Source organism: Apostichopus japonicus, chromosome 2 (genome assembly GCF_037975245.1).
Source record: "Apostichopus japonicus isolate 1M-3 chromosome 2, ASM3797524v1, whole genome shotgun sequence".
NCBI lineage: Eukaryota > Metazoa > Echinodermata > Holothuroidea > Aspidochirotida > Stichopodidae > Apostichopus > Apostichopus japonicus.
Window position 1 is genome coordinate 2,506,171 of NC_092562.1, and position 26,370 is coordinate 2,532,540.

At 35.4% G+C, this 26,370-nt stretch overlaps 1 protein-coding gene and 1 long non-coding RNA gene across 3 annotated transcripts; one reads left to right on the top strand and one right to left on the bottom strand.

The window, feature by feature from the left end:
* LOC139974023 (uncharacterized) lies at positions 1–26,331 on the bottom strand. 2 transcript variants are annotated; one of them, XM_071980939.1, is made up of 21 exons: positions 24,534–26,331; positions 22,996–23,101; positions 22,087–22,158; positions 21,572–21,631; positions 19,942–20,010; positions 19,590–19,661; positions 14,169–14,240; positions 13,835–13,912; positions 13,130–13,201; positions 12,785–12,856; positions 12,293–12,364; positions 11,386–11,457; positions 10,718–10,870; positions 10,354–10,422; positions 10,124–10,204; positions 9,847–9,918; positions 7,412–7,465; positions 6,656–6,852; positions 4,844–6,360; positions 4,061–4,199; positions 1–3,433 (listed from the first exon to the last, which is right to left on the bottom strand). In XM_071980939.1, the coding sequence occupies exons 1-21, from the start codon at positions 24,613–24,615 to the stop codon at positions 3,252–3,254; spliced, it is 3,363 nt and encodes a 1,120-aa protein (XP_071837040.1). In that variant the 5' UTR covers positions 24,616–26,331; the 3' UTR covers positions 1–3,251. The 2 variants fall into 2 exon arrangements, with proteins under 2 accessions (XP_071837040.1, XP_071837044.1); XM_071980943.1 differs by lacking the exon at positions 24,534–26,331 and having other exon boundaries at positions 15–3,433; positions 23,000–23,101.
* On the top strand, positions 14,377–19,238 carry LOC139973975 (uncharacterized). The gene is made up of 4 exons (XR_011795356.1): positions 14,377–14,716; positions 15,954–16,119; positions 16,780–16,916; positions 17,534–19,238. It is a non-coding gene; the product is annotated as an uncharacterized lncRNA (long non-coding RNA).
* Positions 26,332–26,370: the final 39 nt, after the last annotated feature.

Below are 26,370 nucleotides of genomic sequence, written 5' to 3' on the forward strand. Positions count from 1 at the left end.
TATCCTGAGAGAAATTTGAGAACTTTCATTTTGGACCCAAAATGGCCAATTTCATAAGGTCATACCCTTATGATTTTGTCCAATTTTGGCCAAAATCGCGACTTTTTTAATTTCCCCCAAAACACTTATATTTTTGTGGAAAATGAAATTTAATAACCATATCTCTACATCATTTCATAAAATATTTAAATGACTAAAACTTCGTCGAATGCCACTTTTGTCTCATTAAAAGCGTCTACTGGGTGCTGGGAGTCCCTTCTACGTAGTCTAAGAGAGATTTGAGAACCTTCATTTTTTACCCAAAATGGCCAATTTCATAAGATTTTGAAGAGAACAATATGAAATTTCTTAAATCTCTTTCAGGATGCTCATACGGATTCTAATGGCTCAAATGCACATGTTGGTCAACTTTAAAGTGGTATTTCTGGGAATTGGAAGCTAAATTTGGCGTTATTAATAATAGCAAAAAATGAATAAAAATGTATCAAAAAGGGGCAAAAATTTCGACGAAAAAGTCAAGTTTCTCATATTTATATCTCGATGTTTCTAATGCCTTCATTGAGTTCAGAAACACGTTTCTCGCTCGTGAAATCCTATTTTCGATTCCAAATACAATATATATTCAAATATGAAATATCGTTTTCATATTCGTATTCATACCGTCTTTTGACGAATATAGGGAGCTAATTTATTCACGATCATCAGTCTGATACCACTTAAAAGGACGCCATCACTCTCCTGCATCAGTTTGGGGAGTTTTGAAAAAGTGATTTTGGTCGAAATTTGAAAAAAATCATAACCAAAACTTTTGACAAAAAAGTCAACTTTCTCATATGTAAGTCCCGATGTTTTTAATGCCTCCATTGAGTTCAGAAACACTTTTCTCGCTGGTTAAATCCTATTTTCAACATCAAATACAATATATATTAAAATATGAATTATCGTTTTCATATTCGTATTGATATCGTCTTTTGACGAATTGAGGGAGCTAATTTATTCACGATCATCAACATTACACCACTCAAAAGGACGCCATCACTTTCCTGCATCAGTTTGGGGAGTTTTGATAAAGTCGTGAAATTGGTCGAAATTTGAAAAAAAATCATAAGTGTATATATATTGTTACCAAAACTTTCGACAAAAAAGTCAAGTTTCTCATATTTAAGTCTCGATGTTTTTAATGCCTACATTGAGTTCAGAAACACGTTTCTCTCCGGTTAAATGTGAAATCCTGCTCAATTTTCTACTCCAAATACAATATATATTCAAATATGAAATATAGTTTACATATTCGTATTCATACCGTCTTTTGGCAAATATAGAGAGCTTATTTATTCACGATCATCAGTCTGATACCACCCAAAAGGACGCCATCACTTTCCTGCATAAGTCTGGGGAGTTTTGAAAAAGTCGTGATTTTGGTCGAAATTTGAAAAATGGTAAGGGTATAGCCTTACCAAAAATTTCGACGAAAAAGTCAAATTTCTCATATTAACAGTCTCAATTTTCGTTTCCAATTACAATATATATTTAAAACAAAATGAAATAACCTATTCATATTTGTAATTCTACCTTCTTTATTTATATATAATACAGTGCTGCTTTAGTTTAGAACAGTGCAGTACATTGCAATACAGTATTGTATTGTATGGTATTGTATGGTGTGATATGGTATGGTATGTTATAGTATAGTACAGTAGAGTACATTACACTACAGTTATTCTTGGGTAATACAGTACAATACAGTACTGTATAATACAGTTTGTGCAGCACAATGCAACCAAGTACATTACAGTACATTACAGAAAAGAACAGTAAAACCAAGTACAGTACAGTTAAGTAAAGTACAGTGTAGTATATTCATATTCTATTCTGATTGGATAATAAAAGATAATACACGTGTATTCCTATTGAATATAAGTAAAAATATAAGTGAGACAAGACTCACAGTTGACAAAGTAGGAATACTGATTCAATACATATTTATGTCATAGCCCCCCACCCCCTCCTTTATTCAAGTCAAGTCAAGTTAAAATGTATGTATTTTAGATCCTCTGCAAGCTGACCGAAGTCAGTCTCTTAGATTCATATTTAACGTCCATGATTATGAATAATCAACAACTCTGTATCTGTGCGACATACATTCATCTTGGTAAATTGTGAAACTGGTATATTGAAACTTGGTGTGAAACTTGTTATATTGTGAAAGTATATTGTGAAACTGATAATACATCTCTATCTCATATTTCCCGAACTCTTTAGTTAAGCCAGGGGCCCGTGCTGTAAGTTCCCACAACCCTTTCCTCCCTAGCCAGACATGCGTCCTTCTAATAGTATAATTAGCTGCTCTGTACACGGAAACTCATATAAAGCAACTAGTATTAATGTCATGTTTGAGACAAACTAAAGCAGTTATAAAATAGGTCTTTAAAATCTCTCGAGACTTACCTGGTCTGTTGTCTGTCTACATTGTCACTCTGACTTAAATTATGGCACACCAGTCCTTACGTGCTAATTGAAGGTGCCTTAAGTTACCATCATTATCAGCCATCTATTTTTACATATGTAATTATATACTTCTTAAAACGATAATATCCTTACATTGGTCCAAATCGACCGAGCATTTCAGTGACAATCTATACCCCAGGATAGAGAAGTCACGTAAATCTATCAACATCATAATCAGCCAGGTACTGTATTCGATGACATCTGGGACCTGTGGGAAGAAGACGACATGTTTCGGATGCACATGGGCTATCATGCTCTTATTGGGGACCGAGTGACTATGAGTACATGAGAAGAATAATATGTAAAATATAAAAAATATGAAAAATATGTAACATCGAAGCATACTCTCTGTAGTAACACTGAACTAGTGCTTGTGTCTCTTGCATACTTTGCCTGTCGGAAACCAGTTCTAATCTTCCTGGATACTTCACTCACGTTAGTGTATCCAATCGTCAGCTGCCTACCGTAGTTCAGATTTTCGCACTTCTCGTGGGAAAGAAAAGGGGCAACCATGTTTCCCTTGTACATTTACTCTGTCTACACTGTAGTTTTCCAAGTCCTGTAACGGCACGCATTATCAACTGTTCGGTGTTGAAAGGTAACTACCATCTAATGGGATCTTAGGTAGAAGACGATGCCCTTCCTACCTACGCATCTATCGTCTAGACTTTGTCAATAGACTAGCTACCATTATCGGCGTAGCTGCTTCATCTATGAATAATAGTGTTAACTGCATTAAGAATCTACTGTAGTGAATGATAAAGACGTTCTCCTGGCTGGAGAAGAGGACGCGCTTCCTCTATAAATGGGTCTTCTGCCGGACAATTCTGGACATGTCTTTGTTCTGCTTTAGTTGGCATAATAGATGAGCACCGACGAGTCAATAGGCCATACATCACCATCAAAGGCTTTACCAAAGGTTTCCCTGTACGAAATGAAAATAAGATTGTTATAACTGCCAAATACTGAAAATACTTGATTATGTAAATTTGCTTCAAGAAACGGGCACATGAAATGAACACTCAATCATCAGTTAGTACTTTCAGAGAAAAATGAACAAGTTGAAAGCGTCTGGAATTGTTATGTTATCCCCATTGTGAATGCTTGCAAGTATAGATGGCCACACAGATTCAGATGCCGTTATTTGTACGAAAAAGATATCTCGGTGACTAAGTTAGTGAAGGGTTATGCCGCTCATAACCAGAAATGAGCATGATTAGTTAAGGATAAGACAGCGGGAGCAAAAGAGGATTTAGCTGGTGCGGGTAAGAGAGGACAGAAGCATCGAAGGGCCAAAGGACCATGTGCCATTGACATGAGGAAACAAAGGGCGGCAGAATCATCTCGACAAAGCCACACAAAAAAATGGACCCCTTCCCCAATGCATTTTGTACCACAAATTTCAGGATTTTGAATGGTTTCAACAAACAATATTTTTGTAATTACTGTTTCATTCTTAATTCCTAAACAAAACTTTTAAAAAAGGGTACTTTTGTATTACAAATATGGAAAGAAAATATGTCCCTCTTGGCTCCGTCAACGTTGCACTTACCCAATATAATCAAGAGAACAATGACATTGAGGAACACCAGTATTATCGTCATTGCCGAACCAACAGTTGATGACTCAGAAAGACTTGATGGCACTGTCACCATTAGCATGTTGAGAAAAATTGCCCACAACGATGCAAGCTGTATAGGAAGATGAGATCATTTCATTAATTTCATGTAGTTAATATAATTTCATCGTAAATTGCTAAATTGATAAATGGATGCACTACCGGTGACCCATTCCCTTCTCCGCCATGTGTTTCATTACTTTCAAAAAGTCACAAACACCTAACAATAAACCATTCGTCCGGATCGACCCTACCTTTTTGGTCGTTCAACATAACCTTGTCGTTTAACTGACTGTGTCGAATTTCTGTTTCGGCATTTCTCATGTTGTCAAATTAAGTATATTTATGTCCGTTTCTAAGTTATTATGAATGCTAAGCACCGACTGAATCCTTGCATACATGTATAAAGACCATTAGCAATGCTAAGTCATTGGAAGAGCATCAGACGTTGTATACAATTTACCACAAAGATTCCTGCACACTCCATCAATAACATTTTCGCTTCTAATTGTTGTTTGGTTGTGCGCCAAGGGGCAAAAATATCAACTTGTCAATTGCTAGACAATGTATTTGAATCCATGTCAATCTAAGATTGCCTTATGAACTAGACAGTTTTCTCTTGGGAAGTTATGTGAATATTAATGTACTGAGAGTACAGGAATTGCACTGAGATTAAGAATCATGTGTTAATTAATACTAGAAAGGATTGAATTTTACCTGAAGGTTTTGTTCAAATCTGTCTCTCATTGGTGAAAAGGAGCCATGAAGAGTAAGAAAGACGACGGCCAGAAATAGGGTGATGAAAACAGAAAAGGAACTACCCCATCCAAAGAAAATGATGATGAAAGTCTGTGACACCTTTCTAAAGAGTTCGACTATTTCCCAGTACCAAAACTCATCTTTGTAGTTTTCACAGAAGAACCGAAGCCATTTAGGGCATAAGGATCGATCAGTTGACGTTTTGCAATACTTCCACAAAAGACAAAATAAAATACCCGGAAAAGCTACGACGTATATGGAGCAAATGTATGCCGCAATCTGAAACTTGTAATGAGTCTCTGTGGTACAATTGATAGAAAAGTCTGATCGTAGGAGACTGACATGCTGCAACATACTCTCATCCAAAGGATACGTCTCACAAGCAGGCGGGTACAATGAAAATATAGCGTTGCATGTTGATGGGTATGTGACATATAACATGAAAACTACAACGGCGAGTAAACCGCTTCTTCGTTTGGCATAAACGTCGGATCTGGTTCCCTGATGATGACAAAAATACCTTTTAGAGAACCCCAGACAAAAATTCCAGATCAAAGCGACTATTCCCAAGATCGATGCACCAGCAACTGGTACGCTGACTCCTATTAGAAATTCAGAATAGGCGTTCAGAGATAAATTCGGGAAGAAACAGCTAGGTTTAATTACAATGGTAGAAATGTTGAATTGTAAGAACACCAACCAAGTGCAAAGCCTTTGGAGAATCTTCGGCAAATTGACTGTGTCTAATAAATCCCAAAACTCTCCATTCACTTGGTAGAAACCAAGGACTATCTTAACTCTTGCAAGAAAAACATCAACAATGCTACGTTCTCCTCTCCCTCTCTGGCGTTTGTAGGTGTAATAAATATAAGAAAGACTGCATGACACTATCAGTAAGATCACTGCAATTTCGACAATGAAAACCCACAGATCTGGGCACGAATGACAAAAGTTTAGGATATGGTAGTAGCTCTCTTCGCATTCCATGCACAAGAAACCTTTGTAACCCTGATAACAATTTCCTCTCAAAGTTTCTTTGTTGTTGCTACATTTGTAACTTTGGGGACATTGATGTACGTACGGAAGAGGGCTCAGGAATATGGTCGTTTGAACCATGTAGGAATTGTTAAATGTTTGCAAATTTTCAACGAATTGAGTGTATTCTTGAAATGTTTCATTCTCCCATTTCCAATAATATCCAGGTTGTATAGATATGAAGTCATTTGCACAAATCATTCCTGATTGTGGACAGATTTCACATTTGTTAAATCGATCCCTTCGAAAGTAATTCTCCAAACAGAAGCATGCTCTGTATCCAGCATGTCGGCTCTTGTTTGTACCTTCAGGACAAACTTCGCAACTGAGCGGGTCGTTTCCCTTTCCATTCAGAACAAATGTACCGTCGTTACATTTCTTGCAACCGATCTCATTAGCTGACGGTTGAAATTGGCCAACGTCATCTTGGTAGAAACCCCCTTGATGAAAAAAGTAGGAATAAAAAACTTAACTCAGCACTGGCCGTGATACTGAATTTTCTATAAAAAAAACATTAGAATCATCTATTACCATACATCACAATTTGTTGGGATTGGTCCGTATGTTAAGAGGTGTGACCGTGTTCATTTCTTCTTTTGTATAGCTAAGTAAAATAAGGTGCAATGTGACACTGAAGCACACAGGTAAATGCAATAATAGACTATATTAAACTTACGCAACACGTTAATTTATATGTTGTTGCTGGGGGGGGTTGTCTTTTTTGTTTCAACTCACCTTTCGGACAAGGAACACATACACCGTAAATATCGACGGACATATCTGTATAGGTACCCAAAGAGCAGGCAGTACAGGTGCAATTAAGACGTATCCCTTTAACTGAGGTGCAGTCAAAACCTCTTTGACTTAAGGAAACCATTTGGAAGAATTGGTTGGTCACTATTTTAGTTCGAAAATCCTTTTGAACGCACGATCTATATCAGTAAACAGAAGGTAAGTATTGTTGTTGTCAACCACAACGCAATAAGGTGATTGTTTTATAACCATTCTTTGCCTGCTAATCTTATCACAATTGTGCAGGAATCAGATATCCCAACACTTGCAACAATGTAACAGATTAACCACTTTAATAATGCGTAAAACCTTTTTTGTGATGGAAGTGAGCTGGTTACCATTTATAGCATGGTTTATCATTACTAAATATGACATTTTCATAAACTTCATATGTGCTTGTGCTATTTAAATAATTCTTGGCCATTTCAATCGTAAAACACTTCCAACACAAATCATATTTACAACTGTATAACCAACTTTAAGCTTTATTGAAGTACATGTGATGTGATGACATCACTGACAACCTGCTGTAATCCAGTTCCTGGAGTTAAGAAGGGCTAACTCTGGCATGTGAATGTTGGTGTCAGTTTAACTACTTCACTTGGAAAGATGGCATATTTTAATTTTCCAAACAAGGAATCATATACAACATGTTATACTAGAAAGTTGACATTAAAATATGTAAATTGCGTAGCTCACATGTCGATATTATAAGGCATCACTGGAATGCTCATACCGAGGCAGGTCAGCAGTCTGTTAGGATTTTAAAACGCAGAAAGAAACGTCCTCATTTATGAAAATAAAGTTTACTTGTCATTTGAAGGGGACAATTTTCGAAGCAACAGTTAGTGGTGAAATAAAAGCTGGTGACTATTGCTTGTGAATATGGAGCAGCTTCAACGTTTCTACCGAGTGTATAGCGATCAGACGTGTGTGTGGTTGCCAAATGAACGATGGGCAACATGTTGTTGCTAGACTGTACTTGTTATGAGAGTTCAGTAAACCATATATCTCGAATATGTCATTGTATGTGTGAATAAGGTAATCTGCATGTAAGTTTGCCCAGAAACATCCGTCAGAGATTTCTCAAAGAAATGTCTCAGTGATTTCAGAGACTGCAGCTTGTTTGCGGAACTATATAGAACCCAGAGCCGTATCTTTAGCTCTGAAGGGGACCGGTGTGACAGCGCCCTCTGTTAGTTCGAACCCTGGAAATATAATAACGTCATGTCCTTAAAGTGGCCATGACACGAAAATTTCAACGTCCTGTCGTTTTGGGATCCATCTAAGATTGCTCTCTAGAACATATATCAACCATTCTGCCAGTTAAAAATTTGATTTTTTTTTTCCCTTTGAAAATTGAGATTTAATTTACCCTCTTCGGGCTTGAAAAATTCGTTTGGCTGAACACATTTTTCTGATCTCATGACGTCATGTGAAGTCATGTTATGAACACGATTTGGCTCTCGCTGATTCCTCCGAACACATATCATACTTACAGTGCGAAATTCAAAACAATCGATAACAAGTCGGCGCGAAATCAGATCGAAATTTCCCGTAGAATGTCAGATTAAGAACTAAATGCGGCAGCCGAAGTTCAAAGTGATAGTGGTTCTTCACCAGGCAGTGAAATTGGGCTATAATTAGAGTGCCCTTTTTCATATTCGAAGCAGAGAGTGAAGGCGATGATCATGCCAATATTGAACCGAACGTTGAGGGTGGACTTGATGTGTTAGAACCGTATCAGTTCGAGCCTGTTAAACGAGCCGAAATTCAAGCTCCACAGCATATCGTAGAACAAACCCGTTCGGAAGTATGGCAAGGAACATACAACGTGGTAAGAAGTTATTAACGAAGCATTTAAAAACAAAATCCAGTCCATTTTGTGCATGTGTTGTTGGAATTCGCGGAACTCCCTAAACCGTATTATGCGTTGTGTTACGGTGACTTACAACCCATGTGTACAGTGTGTTGGCTATGTATTCATATACATGTACAAGCTTCGCAAATTGCCCATTGGAGGTTTCCTGTTCTCCACTCTGGTCCTCATGAGTTTTTAATGTGGAATACTTGACAGAAGAACGACTCGTTTATCTCGACCCGTTAAAGCCCATTTGTTTTATTTCATAAAAGAGGAGGGATCCTAGTATGCTTCCGTGAAGTGTTCGCTACATACGGAGCTGTATACTGGCTAGGCCCAGTGAATCGGCGCTGGTGTTGTGCACTAACTTGGTCATAATCGCCGTGTTTTTTTTTTCGTCCTTCGGCCATCGATGAAGGCTAATTGCATGGGTTATGGCATTTGTGCCGCCCCCAAAAAACACAACGGACCGGCATTTCTCTCGGATATTTTACAACATGTTGTAAAACAAACTTGAAATTTCTGGCGATAAAGCGTAATACAGTGGTTGTTCTCTTAGTGTAAATGTGCGTGTATGTGTGACGGTAAGATCGTCGCGCATCCGGTACGTGCATGTGCTTGCACTTGTGTTCCTAACATGACGTCATCATTGTCTTGTTTGGAAATAGCATTTTTGGATATCTATTTTCGGATGCGATTATTAAAACGTTAATTTCTAATTAGTCCTTGAGGTTTTCAAGGTGATGAGGATAGTTTTGAACATAGATTTTCTCATAGATTCAGAAGAAGTTACTTCTTGATTAGTTGGATTTTTCGTGTCATGGCCTCCTTAATGTTCATTGCCTCTCTTAACCCTGGTCGAAAAGTAGATGACCTGCGAGCTTAGTTGTGAATATAGTTGTGTACGCTTTGGCTGCACCTTATGGAATGTTATGATTTGGCGCACTGCAGTGCCCCTAAAGCGAATATTTGACTTGTTAGACATTGAGAGTGGTACGCTTCTACCATTCAGCAATGTTTTCTGTTTTTAAGTCATGGAGGGAGGCATTGTCCATGACACCAGTGTTAAACTGTGTCTAACTTGACTTATCCTCTAGTTAGGTTATAAAAAACAACTTAAGCGATCGATTCCTTGCTTACCAGTGTTAACGACTATATACACCACCCTGCTTACAATTTGTAAAACGCTAGGGTTTTGGGGGTCAGTATCAAAACTTATCATACTAAACTATGCACCAAAATGAAATAAAAAGAAATACAACGAGATACTCACATCTCACCGTCCTCTTTCAATCCTCTCAAGAACTCTACAGATATATTTCGTATAGGGTTCCTCTGCGCTTGGCTTAAAAAGAAAAACAATGTAGTTATAATGAATCTGACGTTGATAAATGTCGCCACCGTCATCGTCATCGTTGTTGTCACTCTCGTCAGGATTATTTAGTGTAATCAAGAATGTTGTTGTACTGTTCAGGAGACAAGAACCAATTATGTAATTATTGTGAACAAAGTGATATGAGATATTCTTACACGGTAAACAATGTACTTACATATTTTGGATCCCACCCTGGTTATGAACAGGTCCAAACATTGACTTTTTCAGGGCTTGAATGTTATTACTGAATATATACCTGCGGAAGCGAGAAAATATAAAGCAGGCCAATTCAATCAAATGATGTTGTTTCAAAAAATTCTGGTTGATAGTAGGAAGATCTATTTCTGTTTTTTTTTTCAAGGGACTCGATCATACCAAGAACAAATTGGGACACTTTGTACTCACAGGTTCTGGACCGAAGTTGAAGAAAGCATTCCTTCTGGTATTTCGTGTATCCTGTTTCCATCTAGAAAGCTATGAGAAAATAAATCGGTTTTATGGAATATCGCAATGTTTTTCTTTATACACGGAACAAATAGTTTAACGACAAAGAAAATTAAATATCATAGCATACCATTCTGTGAGGAGAAACATTCGATATAAATTAGACTCCGTTACTGTGGTGAATCTATTGAGAGGTGGCTTTTAATAATTTTATTTCAGGAATGAGACTACAACAACGTAGACACTTGTAGTAACAAATGCATAAGAGAGAGAACATATATGCATTTAGCTGTATTACTTAAGATAGGAGAGAGATTGTTCTTACACTGTGATGAGGCTATGTAAACTCCGAAACAATTCTGGTGGAACTGAAGTGAGCTGGTTATCACTCAACGTCACGGTCACCACACTGTGATTAGTGTACTCAGATGAGAAAAGATCCGCGGGGATATTCGTCAGCCGGTTGTTAGCAAAATCTCTGTTTTTTTTTAATTAGAGTAGAAAAGCAGAGGTAGAAAACAACGATTGAATAAATTAATAATTCTACCATGCATTTTTTTTTTTTTTTATACCTCATGAAGCAAATATTAAATTGTAATTATACTTCCACCTACTATTCACTTACAAGTATAGCATCATATAACGAACTCCGTAGAATTGAATCTCTGCCCTAATTTCCTAGGAATTGTGTCATGCAGTAACAAAGACTGTTATAATGGTCCAAAAAACTCCGGATATGTATGGAAGTCAAAGTTTCTTCTTCACAGGGTGACGTACGTACTGCTCAATACCAATTAGAATCATATACACGGTATGAATATCGGATTAGTGTGGAAGTGAAAGTGTGTGCTAGACATAGTAACGTACGTAATGCTCCTTAAGAATTACAATTATGTACTCACAATGAACTCCGGATTGGTGTAAAATTGAAAAAAGTTTACTTGACATAGTATTTGACGTACTACTAAATAACAATTAGAATCATATACTTACATTGTTTCACTGATTGACGTTGAATTTAGCAGCTTGGCTGGAATCGATTGCAGCTGTGCGTTTGATAATACCCTATTCATTGGAATTTGACGAGACAATTATCAACAATAAAAAGATGGTTAGTCTAGTTATTATTTATGGAATTTCTCCAGGTTTACTTTCTCTGACGTCATCATATGGATAGACATCTCTAAAAATATGCAGTTATAAGTACAATAGTGCAAATACGTAAGTGTTAGTTGGTTAAATAAACGCACTGTTTTAGGATAGGAAGAGTGGATTGACAGCGACACAAGATGCGGTAAGTTACAGTGGAAGGATGGATGGGTGGGTGGGTGGATGGATGGATGGATGGATGGATGGATGGATGGATGGATGGATGGATGGATGGATGGATGGATGGATGGATGGATGGATGGATGGATGGATGGATGGATGGATGGATGGATGGATGGATGGATGGATGGATGGATGGATGGATGGATGGATGGATGGATGGATGGATGGATGGATGGATGGATGGATGGATGGATGGATGGATGGATGGATGGATGGATGGATGGATGGATGGATGGATGGATGGATGGACGGATGGATGGATGGATGGATGGATGGATGGATGGATGGACGGATGGATGGATGGACGGATGGACGGACGGACGGACGGATGGACGGATGGACGGATGGGTGGACGGACGGACGGACGGACGGACGGACGGACGGACGGACGGACGGACGGACGGACGGACGGACGGACGGACGGACGGACGGACGGACGGACGGACGGACGGGCGGACGGACGGACGGACGGACGGACGGACGGATGGAATTTTAGATGGCAATGCAATATATCATAAGCGATGATAAAATGTTAAAATCAGAAAAACGTTCTGAAAATTATTCTTACAAGTCAATAATCCATTCGATATGATGGAGCGATGATTCTTCCAGCGCAAGTAATGTACAGCTCCTCAAATTTCTTTACGTAAAGAAACAAGAGAAAATAACACAAATTTGTCCCTTGAGAAGAAGGAAATTTAACAATGTAGGTACATTTTTTTGTAATAAAAGGTACTTGATTGATTCTTCGATAACAATTGTAAGAAAACAGCATGGGAACCAAATCAAAATCTAAGTTAGGCCTAGTTTACAGGTCAATTACATATCAAGGAACTCCGACTGGAATGTTGAATAAATGAACAATTAACAACTACCATACGCTCATACGATAACGGTACGTAAAAGTACAGTTGTTGTGGAAATCATATCGTTTAAACAGGAACTTTGTTTCTATTTCCCATACATGTATATATGCTAAATACTATTTTGTTATTTGTAACTAGTACTAACGGACCCAAAACATCACAGTAGCAACGAGTAATAGAATTAAAATACTCACAGGAATTGCAGCTTAGAAATGGCAGAAAATAAGACCTCATTGACATACGTTAATCCACTCGATTCCAGATTCCTGTTGAATTAATATGTATATATTTTGAGGAACCTAGAAGAACGGACCTAATCGAGTTTTAAAGATCTCTCCTGGTTTCCTTATGCGAGCGATTATTTTGTATCTGTCTTGCATGAAAAAGATCGCTTGAATTTATTATGATCGTATTATTCTTCAACATTTTTATAGCTTTTATTTTCTGCATATATCTCATTATCAAAAATTAATCGTTCACAGTATAAAACTTGATTTAATAAGCGATATTTGAAATTGTTTTTTTCGTGTAATACTTACAACGATGTGAGACTCTTGCAACTGTTCAGTAATGTCATTGGGAAGTGGTCAATCTGCGCATGTGTAATACGTCTGTGGTTCAAAAAAAAAAGGTTAACATGTCATCGGGAATTTCCTCTTGTTTTTTCATGTGATGCTAATTACCATACACTGTGACTTGTTTATAAAAAACGTTGAAAGTGTAAATATATCAGGTTTCAATTTGCATAAGATATCAAAATAAGGCACATTTTCCCCTGTTGCCAAAACCTTCGTACACCCATCCCACCACCCCCTTCATCCCTCCCATATGCATCCCGACCACCCACACTAACACTGAATACCATTCATACGGTGTCTTCAAAGTCTGCACAGTTCTTCACAGGCACTAAATGCTTCCTGAATGTTTGGGGAGTGTTTGCTCAGTGGTTAACGCCGGTGCCTTTCAATCATAAGGTCCCGAGTTCGAGTCACTCCAAGATTAATGTATGTCGTTTAGTTACAAAGTTGTTGACAATTGGCAATTCATAATCATGAACGTTAACATATGAATCTAAGAGACTGACTTCGGTCAGCTTGCGACTTTGATAAGCCAATGATGGCTTCTTCGCGAGTTCCTGCTTGCAGTAGGATCTAAACTATATACATACATACAATCAATACGACATGTACAGATGGAAGGAACACCAAAGTATAGATAGATATGTTGGTCAAAAAGATACATACAAATCGACCAAGCTGTCACAAACTGTATCAAACGCTCCTGCCTCGATCGTGCGAAGTTGGAAACTTTCCTCCAGATACCTGCACAAGAAACAATGTCAACTTCTATCGATGATTTCCACCAACTCATATTCAGAAGTAAGCATTAATTATTTGATTGATATGATAGCGTTACTTTCTTCTTTGTATTTTTGCTTTGTCAACAATGGGAATAATCATGCATCATTGCGATTTAATCACTTGATCGCGATTTAATCACAAAATTCGCCTGATTTTTCTTTATTATTACTACTTACTAGAACTAAGGCATTAGACAAAAACAAAGTTTCAGACTTACAAATGTGTCAACTCCGGGAGATTTTTCAGGCTATCGTTGTAAATACGATTAAAGTAGTTTTGCGAGAGGTATCTAAGAAGAAGAAGGAAAAAAAGCTCGTGATGAACTCTGACAACAACTAATACATAGTTGTTATGAACAGTTGTTAAAAGATAGTAGATAGATGTTGGTAGAAATCTTGGCACATATAGATGTTAAAAGTAAGTATACACTCTTAATTTTTCCGGGTCACTTTTGTGACACGGATTCCTGATAAAAATAGTTTCATCCTTTTCAGGATAATTTTAATCCATTCCCGGATAAAATTCAACCATTCCCGATTCAATTTCATTAGGCATGGTATCATTTCATTGTACCGTTCCTGATCAAAACGTAAAGCTTGATGCTATTGGCTGATGTACATCATGTGACCTGCAGCGCTCGAGCGTACGCTATTCTTACACAGACGCCATCTATTCGAAATTTTGCACTCACGAATGCTCTTATGGATCTCGTAGAAGCAAAATTACTTCAATGGGGATTGGAGAAGTACGTCAAGAATTTCAAAGGTGAGTTATTAGGCACTTTCCATTTCGTTTGTTGTGTTAATCATACGCAATAAAGTTAGTGATTTGAAGAAGCTATGCTCACTCCGTCACGGGTTTACTCTGGCCTAGCGTTATACAGTGTACACTATAGTGTGTAGCGTGTGGTGTGAAAAATATAAACGCTAGGTTTTTGACTGACTGTACTGTACAGTATACTACAGTACTGTACATGCCTACACACAACAGTATGCAGTACTATTGTGAAGCCTCTATGGTGCTACAGGGCAAACAGTATTACTGTATGGTGGGTTCTAATGTTCAGTTGCTACTTCACCACAAAGTGGATTGTAATTTTTCGATAACCAAATAAATTGAATGACATAAGTAAGGCAGGCAAGGCCTAATAAGGGTTCCTGGTAATTTAGATTTAGGTAATGTAAGACTTGCCTACAGTGGGAATCAGTCTTTCCTACTGTATATAAGGTGATCATTTACAAATAAGGCATAGACCTATATGCTACTCTAGTGTTGTGGTTGGACTGGGCCCAGTAGTGGAGTGTACTGAACTGTACTTTTGCGTTAAAATGAAAACAACACTGATTTTTCGCCCATTTTTTTTTAAATCAATATTTAAATTTAGTTTCTGCAAAAGAAAAAAACAGAAATGGTAAAGTCGTCATTAAATCGCAAATACATTTGTAGGCTAGTGTCCATAGGTTCATGGTATTGTGTAATAGTACAGTCGACGGTTGAAGTAGCGGTTCCGCGAATATTTCAGGTATACCCGGTTATACCGAGCAGGTATGCCGCTTTATGTTAATGCTTATACCGATGCACCTTAGCATAAAGTTGCTTATTGTCTTGCCTAGTAATGGCAAAAAGAGGGTCAAAATAACACACTAAATGGTATGCAGAAACTTCTCTGAATTCTTATACTGTTCATGGAAATAGATCATAAGGATCTGAGATCCGTATTGAAACGTTCAGTAAACATCATTTATGGCAATATGTTTTAAAATGCAAAAAAGGTAAGGAAAAATTGGCCAAATACAGGTCTTTTCAAATTGTGTTCATATACCATACTGTGTGCAAAAGTGGGTGCTGTACAGTAAGCTTGTGATGAGAATAGGCTCTTAATTGCATGAGGTCTGCAGATAAAAAAAAAATTGCAGAAATGAACTTTCATGGAGGTATTACTACAATAAATTTTTAGCGAAGTAACATTTTTCTATCATATGTTTTCTTTGCTAAATTTCAGGAAGTCTAGTTTTGTGCTGGCACAGGTCGCCATGAAGCAACAGGCTACCCGGAAAACCGACTGCGATACGTGAGGAGAAAGGACCAAAATAAGACAAAGAAGTCTGTTCGCGACCCTCATAAACCTTCAAAGCTGGTTGACAAAACAGATTTGGAATTGACATCAGGTAAATTAAAATTTATTTATTTATTTATTTATTTATTTATTTATTTATTTATTTATTTATTTATTTATTTATTTATTTATTTATTTATTTATTTATTTATTTATTTATTTATTTATTTATTTATTTATTTATTTATTTATTTATTTATTTATTTATTTATTTATTTATTTATTTATTTATTTATTTATTTATTTATTTATTTATTTATTTATTTATTTATTTATTTATTTATTTATTTATTTATTTATTTATTTATTTATTTATTTATTTATTTATTTATTTATTTATTTATTTATTTATTTATTTATTTATTTATTTATTTATTTATTTATTTATTTATTTATTTATTTATTTATTTATTTATTTATTTATTTATTTATTTATTTATTTATTTATTTATTTATTTATTTATTTATTTATTTATTTATTTATTTATTTATTTATTTATTTATTTATTTATTTATTTATTTATTTATTTATTTATTTATTTATTTATTTATTTATTTATTTATCTATTTATTTATTTATTTATTTATTTATTTATTTAGTGTTTCATTCATCCATCCATCCTACCATCCATCCATTCATTCATTCATTCATGTAGTTTTTGCATCTAGTGACTTTTGTTGCTTAAAACCATATCAATGATTGTTTTCACAGATGATGCAGAGGAGTGTGTTATTTCAGCGATGGTAACGTGTCTGGAGACTGGAGTATCACAGAGCCTTTAATATCAGAGACAATAAGAAGAGTTCTGTGGGAGATATTCTCTCAGAAAATACACAACAGATGGCATGGTAAGAGTTTTACTCAATACATGTGCTATTCTAGCTCAGTCACTTGGCGAACAGGAACCCAAACTGAAGTGCGCTAAGCTTACTGTTGCTGTAAGACTTAAGAAGAGTGAATAATGCCATGTTGTAGGCTACACATTATATATCTACGTTAATTGGGCCATAAGAGTATGGTATGAGTGTTTTGCTAGTCCTTTTCTAGCCTTTCCTTGGGTACCTGTTAGGTTGATTGCAATTTTACTGAGCTTCAAAATCATGCAAATCTGCTTTTTCTCTTTCTTTTATGACTACTATTTTTAGAATCTTAAAATTCTTAAAATCATATATGTTTCTCAGAGAGAATGACCCAACGGTTATGAAATGATTGAGAATCACAATGATAATGATGCATGGTGTTGGTGATGGTGGTGATGATGATAGTGAAGATGGTGGTGGTGGTGATGATGATGGAGGTGTTGGTAATGATGATGATGGTGGTGTTGGTGATGATGGTGATGATGATGAGGAGGAGCTGGTTGCAAAATTTTAAAATTGTGGCAATGTATGGTTGTATCCTTGTATGTCAGAATGTTGCAATTTGAAAACAAAAATGTGTAATTTCTCATATATCTTTTCCATAGATTGGCACAAACATACCATCTGTCCTTGAAAAAGTTCAACAGCCACAGCCTTTCGTTTTGGCACAGGGACCAAGAGAGCAACCAGAGCAGGTGTTTAGTAGAGTTGAAAAAAAGGGGGCTTCCTTGCCAATGACTTCTGCAGACAGTTGACATATGTTTTAAAATACTTGAACTCAATTATACATGAGAAATAGAATGATACAACACCTGGGACTTTTTGAGAACTTTCTGAACCAGAAGACTGAGCAATCATCACTTTTTTTACCCGTCATGGTATTAATGGATATCACATTATCTTAGATAACAAATTTATCATAGTTTGAGTTCAGTTTGTCCACTCATGTTCAATATTGACAGTTCAAATTGCACTGGAATAGTTCGGATGAGCCGGTTGCATAATTTAATTGCACAAATTCCTCATTGTTATGTGTGAGCTGTTCAGATTTTAAAAGATGAATAGAGGGATGGTGTTTTTTCTAGCATAAACAGTGAGTGATGCATTGGTAACTTAACCTGCCCCCACCACCTCCAACTAAAACCTGCTTATGCCACTTAAAGTAACAAGAGAAACATCATCAAGCATTCATACGTGATAATTCAAGCACTTGTTCATTTCCAAACATGTTGGTAGTCCAGTAAAATACTTAAGTTTTCAAAGTATTTTCATTTTTTTTAATACATAGAACATTCGATGCAATTAATATTTAATAAAATTTTGCAAAGGAAAACATAGTAAGGAAATTATTTTTACAAACATTTCCTTATTCCCATGACAAATCACATCTCTATCATTTCTGCTGTATGTAACAAAGATTTTGTGCATGCAATTTAAAGTCTTACCCATTGTTAAGTTGTACAATATCAAAGTTGTGTCATTCTAAAGTACTAAGTTATTTGTAACAAACCAAAATATATCAAAGTATCATTATTTGGTAAATAATGTAAGACCATTCGTTGAGAGGCTGGTGGAGTAGTATTTTTCAGAATTTTTCATTATCCTGCAATATGTAGATTTCAAAGGTTAAAGTTAGCAGGAGATGATCTCTTTTAAGCATATTCTAACATTTGTACCTATTGTAGGATATCTTTAGTGGAGATTTTAAAGCATAAGACATATGCTTCTAGTTAGAAAATAAAGATTTTGAAAACAAAACGTTACACATAAATTGCCACAAGAAGTCACGAGTCACATATATAACAGGGATATAACTAAAAATAGTATACACTTTTGCTGCCTTGATAAAACTCTAGCATTCCATCCACTTTTCCATTTCCGCTTTTGTTCATCAGTATTGTAACCCAGATCAACCTCTTTTTATAATTAGAAATAATTGACGTTGTTTGTTAACGAAGTTGTTAAAAAGAATAAAGACATGGCCAAGTTATTTTCAGATATGTATGTTGTTTCTTATTCATAACATATCCAAAACGTAAGTACCCTTGAAACGGAAACCGGATCAAATTTATCCGGAATGGGGTCATTGTTGTTTTGATCCGGAAATCCGGATCATTTTGATCCGGGCGGGGTCGGTGCCCCTGGGATCCGGAAGCCGGATCAAATTTGATCCGGAATGGAGTCATTGTTCTTTGATCCGGAAATCCGGATCATTTTGATCCGGACGGGGTCGGTGCCCCTGGGATCCGGAAACCGGATCAAATTTGATCCGGAATGAATCAAATTTGATCCGGATGTTTTAAGAGTGTAGATTGTGCACAACCCTGTTTATCACTCTACTATCTAAACCAAATAAAGCAACGTCTTGGAACAAGCTCCGCTGTGTTTATCAACGCATGATCATCAAGGTGACAAGGATTGCGCTGATATTGGACCCATCACTAACTCGAACGTACGGGAACCAGTTACGCGATGAAACACTATCTGACATATACCTCACTCGGACACTGATAAGGAAAAGGAAGTGCCAATGTTTCCATGCATTAGCTTTGTTGTTGTTGTTGTTGTTGTTGTTTTTGCTGTTGTTGTAAAAATAGCCTACTTCTATTGTACATAGTAAACTCATTGTTGTTTTACTTAATCCGTTTAATAACTACTCACAGGTGATTAAGATGCCAGCAATTGGAAACTAAATCGTTCGGCAGAAAAGGAATACGATTATTATTCAGATTCCTGAAAAGACAAACATATCGACAAAGTAAATGAATTGCATACAATTGGCTGAGTATCTCTGAAGTAACAACACTACGTACTTGATTTCGTTACGTCGGAATTGTTTTTATTACGTTTTTGGTTTTTGTAACCTTGCAGTTAGATGAACTTTATCTATAGCTTTATTAAGATAAGAAAAAGCAAGCTGAGAAAAAAAGTGCTCTTAAGTGTTTAATGAAGCAACCAACACAAATGACAAGAGAGTGGCAATCGGGAACTGTCGTGGTAATTGTATACTTACACGCTAACAATCTTTTCGCAATGATCGAAAATCAATTCGGCAGTGGTTAATTTGTTGGCTTCAACAGTTCTGAAAAATTGAAATTAAAACCAGTAGTATAAAATTAGACAAATATATCTATCTATCTATCTATCTATCTATCTATCTATCTATCTATCTATCTATCTATCTATCTATCTATCTATCTATCTATCTATCTATCTATCTATCTATCTATCTATCTATCTATCTATCTATCTATCTATCTATCTATCTATCTATCTATCTATCTATCTATCTATCTATCTATCTATCTATCTATCTATCTATCTATCTATCTATCTATCTATCTATCTATCTATCTATCTATCTATCTATCTATCTATCTATCTATCTATCTATCTATCTATCTATCTATCTATCTATCTATCTATCTATCTATCTATCTATCTATCTATCTATCTATCTATCTATCTATCTATCTATCTATCTATCTATCTATCTATCTATCTATCTATCTATCTATCTATCTATCTATCTATCTATCTATCTATCTATCTATCTATCTATCTATCTATCTATCTATCTATCTATCTATCTATCTATCTATCTATCTATCTATCTATCTATCTATCTATCTATCTATCTATCTATCTATCTATCTATCTATCTATCTATCTATCTATCTATCTATCTATCTATCTATCTATCTATCTATCTATCTATCTATCTATCTATCTATCTATCTATCTATCTATCTATCTATCTATCTATCTATCTATCTATCTATCTATCTATCTATCTATCTATCTATCTATCTATCTATCTATCTATCTATCTATCTATCTATCTATCTATCTATCTATCTATCTATCTATCTATCTATCTATCTATCTATCTATCTATCTATCTATCTATCTATCTATCTATCTATCTATCTATCTATCTATCTATCTATCTATCTATCTATCTATCTATCTATCTATCTATCTATCTATCTATCTATCTATCTATCTATCTATCTATCTATCTATCTATCTATCTATCTATCTATCTATCTATCTATCTATCTATCTATCTATCTATCTATCTATCTATCTATCTATCTATCTATCTATCTATCTATCTATCTATCTATCTATCTATCTATCTATCTATCTATCTATCTATCTATCTATCTATCTATCTATCTATCTATCTATCTATCTATCTATCTATCTGTTGATCATCTTTCTATCTATCAATCGGTCTATCTATATATCGATCTATCTACTTAGCTATTTATAGCAAGTACTGGAAACTACTTTCGAGTGGTTAGGCTTAAAGTATAAGATAATCACTAACCATGAACTGCTAAGATTGACACTAAATAGCACGTCAAACCTTGATACAGTTACATATTTTAATATTCATTTTGAAACATATAGCACGCCTGCCATCATGCCACAAATGTTGAAAATGCATGTCCAAAGTACTTGGAAGCAAATGTACAAATGTATATAAATACAGAGTGAAACGTAAAGTTTAAACGTTGCCGAGTGCATTGCTTGTTGTTTATGTAGGGCTTTAATGGGTGTACTTAAAACATGAAGTTTAAACGTAATGAAAGTTATTGTAAATATATGCCTATAGTTCATAATAGTTTACTTACATAGATCTTAAGCTCACAGGTAGTACAAATGGCTCTTCTAAAAGATTCTCAGTCAAATTTCTGTTGAAGAGATTATATTAATTCATATCTTATAACCAAAATCTTTATTTAGAATTTTATATGCTGCCATTTTTCGGCTCGAATCATGCCCGATACCAGTCAACCAGTAATTGTAAGTAGATCATTGCGACATCGGGATATTTCATTTCATGCTTTACTTGCATTCGAAGCTTGATGCGAAAATATGAGGATAAAGTAATGAAATTCATAAAAAAAAACATGCATTGTATCCTGCACTAAAGAGTTTATAAAGGAAAAGCAATTTAATTTAAGAACTATGCATATCTTGCCGACACAATACGTAGAAAAAAAGTTAATGGAATTTGAAGGAACAACTTTTTACGCCCAAATTAAACGCCATTCATTTGATGGATTCATTTTCCGTGTTGTGAATCATTCAACTGTGAAGCATGCATACAATCATTTTGTAAAGCAAAATATATATATATACTTACAACACCATTAGACTAGTGAAATTTTGGAAAAATTCTCTTGGGACACATGATATAAGGTTTGAGTAGAAATCCCTAAGATAGAATAAAATATGTAGATATTAATTAAAGAAAAACATATCTACAATTATTTTCTATGTCATTTCTTCCCAACTTACCATTTTTAATTTTATATTAACACACTAACGTCATGAAATTTGAACAGAATATGTTGTTTAAGACTATATAATTTGACTATATATATATATATATATATGTATATTATCTAAAGAGTTCAATGTTAGGGATGGAGAGGATGAGTGCCACTTTGGGAATGTTGCATTACAGATGTCTTAACACCAGGAATGCAGGATTTGACACCTGCCACTTTCTGCAAGGTCAAGCAAGAGTTTATAGGAATAACAAAGGCAGGGATACTCCCTGACGTCTTCAAGATGGAATTTCAAGCGTATTGCGTAATCAATGGCGGCTTATTGTACATTGTGGTGAGGCCTTAGGAGCCAATTTTCAAAGCGAGCATATTCAGTCAAACAGGAAGCGGTTAACTAAAAATCGAATTTTAGACAGTTTTGAGGTTAGTGAATAATATAAATTGTGTTTGATACCTGCCTTCGTTATTCCTTTAAGTTTTCTCAAAGAGTAAACTTTCTAAAATGCGGATTGATATGTCACTTGCGATGATCATATACCAATATATAAAGATAACGGATAAGAAAGCAAAGGATGTGTCCATAGAACATCATATTTTAATGTACAATGAGTTGCTACCAACTAAGACAACCATCAAATAACATATTCTTCAAGTTTACTCGATTGTTTACTCGAAGTAAACTAACACTCTGTCGACCAAAATATCACATCTGTTATACTTTCTGTAAACTTGGAAAACAAGTGCACAAACTCAAAACATACAAACTGTATATGTCAGGTATATCTGATGGGATTGCTGTCAGATTTCTGGATGAACAATCGACTTCGTGGTCATTTTTGCAAAAACAAACATCACATGTCCGTAAATCTAGAAAAAGGGACCGACATAGTAGAATTATTTGATTTATTTTAACATGTTCTTTACACTATTTATGCCACCAGCATTCAGTGGTTTATATGGAGCAGAGATATTAAAGAAAAGACATGCCCGGTAATGAATAAGTTACCTTTTTACGCATGTCCCTGTGTGGATGCTCTGAATACACCCAAGACGCTTTCAATGCCTTGGGTGTGGTGACAAACGTCATACATGACCCATATATTAATCCGTAAAAGTTTTCGGAAATGGGGCAAAAAGAAAGAAAACGATTTTTCTTCGACATGCAATCGAACAGGATTTTGGAACTTGGATATCAAAGTGCATGTTTAGGCAAATATGTTTGCTGGTGAATAAAGAGGCCTGTTTACAAGTGGCAAACATAATATAACAATGGCTCTTATTATTGAAATATGGCAAAGGTGTCGGCTATCCGTTATGTAACTTTGTACCCAGCAAGATCTTTTACAAGCCTGCATTACTTTGTCAATTTATTGAATTTAATAGTATAAATTGTATTAGCATATTACATGCACGAAATCGTTTATTACGAATTATACAACCTGTGTTATGCATGCGTAGTGTAAAAGGCAGTGACCCGTGAGTGAAAGGTTGTATCTACCATCGGTGTATGAACCCAATTGGTAGTGTCCCCAACAATCAGTTGGAGACTTCCCATAGTGCAATGTCACTACAGTGCGATTGTGCGGAGGGTTTACTAGGAGCGATATATGCAGTTATATATGATCAAGCTTATTCAAAGTTTACACAATACACCATGTTTCACTTACCATATGGCCTAGTATAATGACTTAATCTAGTTCACAAGTTAATTGGTAAGTTAATGTACAATTATGATCTCAACATTTCGTCATTAACCAGCTATATATGCCAGGCCCTATGAAATGTAAATAACAAACTGAAGTTACTTAAATAACAAAACGTTTCGACAATTTACTACAGTATTTGAAATCAAGCTTGACCACAGTAAAGCTAATGGTCTACATTGTTATTAGCTTTAATAAGATTGGCAAATATATAAAAAATTATATATAGCTGTGTAGTGGTAATTTTTTTGTGTGTTCAGTTTTAATATTTCATCAGGTAACATATGGAACCAAAGTTATCACTTGTTCATATATACGGTACTGGGCAATAACCATAAGTTCCTTGGTCATAATATAAGCTAAAAGTCCATTTTGAAAGCGATGTTATACCAATTCTGGAAGAAATTGTACACACTTACAACAAACAAAACAAATTATATACAGGCTCAAATAGAAGCGTAATACAGACATCACCGTAAACTTGGCTTACAGCATGTTGGACAAGTTAAAAGATAAGGATTTCAGCGAATAACCAAATTATGCAAGACTCATGTGGTACAATTGGGTATAATAGTGAGTGTAAGTCAAATACTTACGTGATAGTTCACAAGTGCTGCCTCCATTGACTGGAAATGTGAACCAGAAAATGATCACCAAACCAACTAGAATCGATTTCATGTTTTGCCTTTTCGCAAATAAGTGTCGATGGTTAGAAATCTATCACGTCAGTGTCTTACTGCAATATCCTGTTTGAATGTCGTGTGAATAGCTAACACCTCATTTATATACTGCAGTGTTGTAACAGGGTCGTCACGCAGGGAGATACAAACTTTGACTGGGGCAGTAAATACCTAATAATGGGTCTAACTCTGACGCTGGTATAAAGGAACAAAAGCCTCAACATTAATTGATATTACGAACGTAACACGTTATAAGGTCAAGTTAGGGAAAAATATAGTAGTTCCTCATTTAAAAGGAAGTTATAATTCAAGCAGTGAATGGTTCCTTTATGTGACATCTTAGTATGATATATATAGCACCGAAGTTCGTTGAAAGGACAGACATAAGATAGGGCAGATATATTATATATGTTTTGACTTGGGACTGTGCATTTTCATGTTTGACAATTTTAACTATCTTACTTGTTAACTTTTTTATTTCTGAACTTTCCTTTATTCTACTTGTAAATTGTTACCTTTTACATGTTGTATTCTTACTCTTTCTAAATATGTACTATTATGCGAGCATGCAATTTCCCTCTGGGATATAATAAAGTTATACTTACTTACTTACTTACTTACTTACATCAGGGAGTCGTCTCAGGCGTCAAATAGACCTAATCAAATTTTGAAGGTGTTTTCATGCAGGTGTATGTGTAGGTGCTTTTAGGTGTAAGTGTGTGTAGGTGATTGCGCTTTTGTAACTGGCTGATATATTTTGTTGTTGTTCCTTTGAGATGAGTCGCAGATATAGTGAATATATTTTAAAGGGTTTAACACCAAACAGACAGACGAAAACAATATTCAGTTAACGAAGCATGGAATCAAATTCAGTGAGTCATTCTTTGGGTAAATCATGCAGTTAGTATACATATAGATCTGCTCAAATGTATAGATGTATAAAAGATGTTGTCAATGAAAAGCATACATATTAAACCTCATCATCATTTGCACATTTATCAACAATGCAATGATTCCGTAAAGGTATAGGCCACGATGCTTAGAAAATAATTGCACGTGATCATTACTTTATAACGTAACAAAATGTGTCTATTAACATATAAAGTTAATAACCTACTTTTCATCGGCGTTTAGCAACGTTACTGAGAGGGCTAATATTTAGCTATATAACTAAATGTCTCTTTGGAGAATTTAAAGAAAGCGTCAAAAATATTGGTCAGACAATTGAATTCATTTCTTTCCTGACTTTAATGGAAAAACATTGAGGAGTATAAATAAGGAAACGCAATCAGTTACTTTGCACACCTTAACCCCCAACCCCAAATGGGGGAGGGGGGCAGTACACGGAGCTAATATATCTATGAGTATCAAGGTTCCATTAACAATACCGTATTTGTCCTCTTAACCCCTGACCTCTGACTTCAGTCGCAATTTTAAGCAATGTAATTTAATAGCACTTATTTATTTAATCAAAAATTAATATTTTGATCCCGTTTTATGAACTTATTAGATAGATCCATCATATAAATGTGAAGGTTGAAAGCCACTGAATACTTTCCCATGACTAAGTAGCCTAAACAAAATATGTATTTTGTTTTACTTTGTTTTGTTTTTTGTTGTTTTTGTATCTCAGTCTATCCCAGATACCGACTTTCTGTCACCCGGAGTCACACAACCAAAGGGGAATTTCACAGACTCGTTACATGAGAGCATAAACTTGTACCATCGCAACCGTTGCTATGCCAACTGAAAT

Excerpts from the sequence above, each read along its gene's own strand:
- LOC139974023 (XM_071980939.1), bottom strand. The coding sequence starts at position 24,615 with ATGAAATCGATTCTAGTTGGTTTGGTGATCATTTTCTGGTTCACATTT. Across the intron at positions 21,632-22,086 it reads TTCACTAGTCTAATGGTGTT|AAATTTGACTGAGAATCTTT; the intron begins GTAAGTATATAT and ends TCTCTTCAACAG. Across the intron at positions 7,466-9,846 it reads TTGAAAGAGGACGGTGAGAT|ACTGCTGACCTGCCTCGGTA; the intron begins GTGAGTATCTCG and ends AAATCCTAACAG.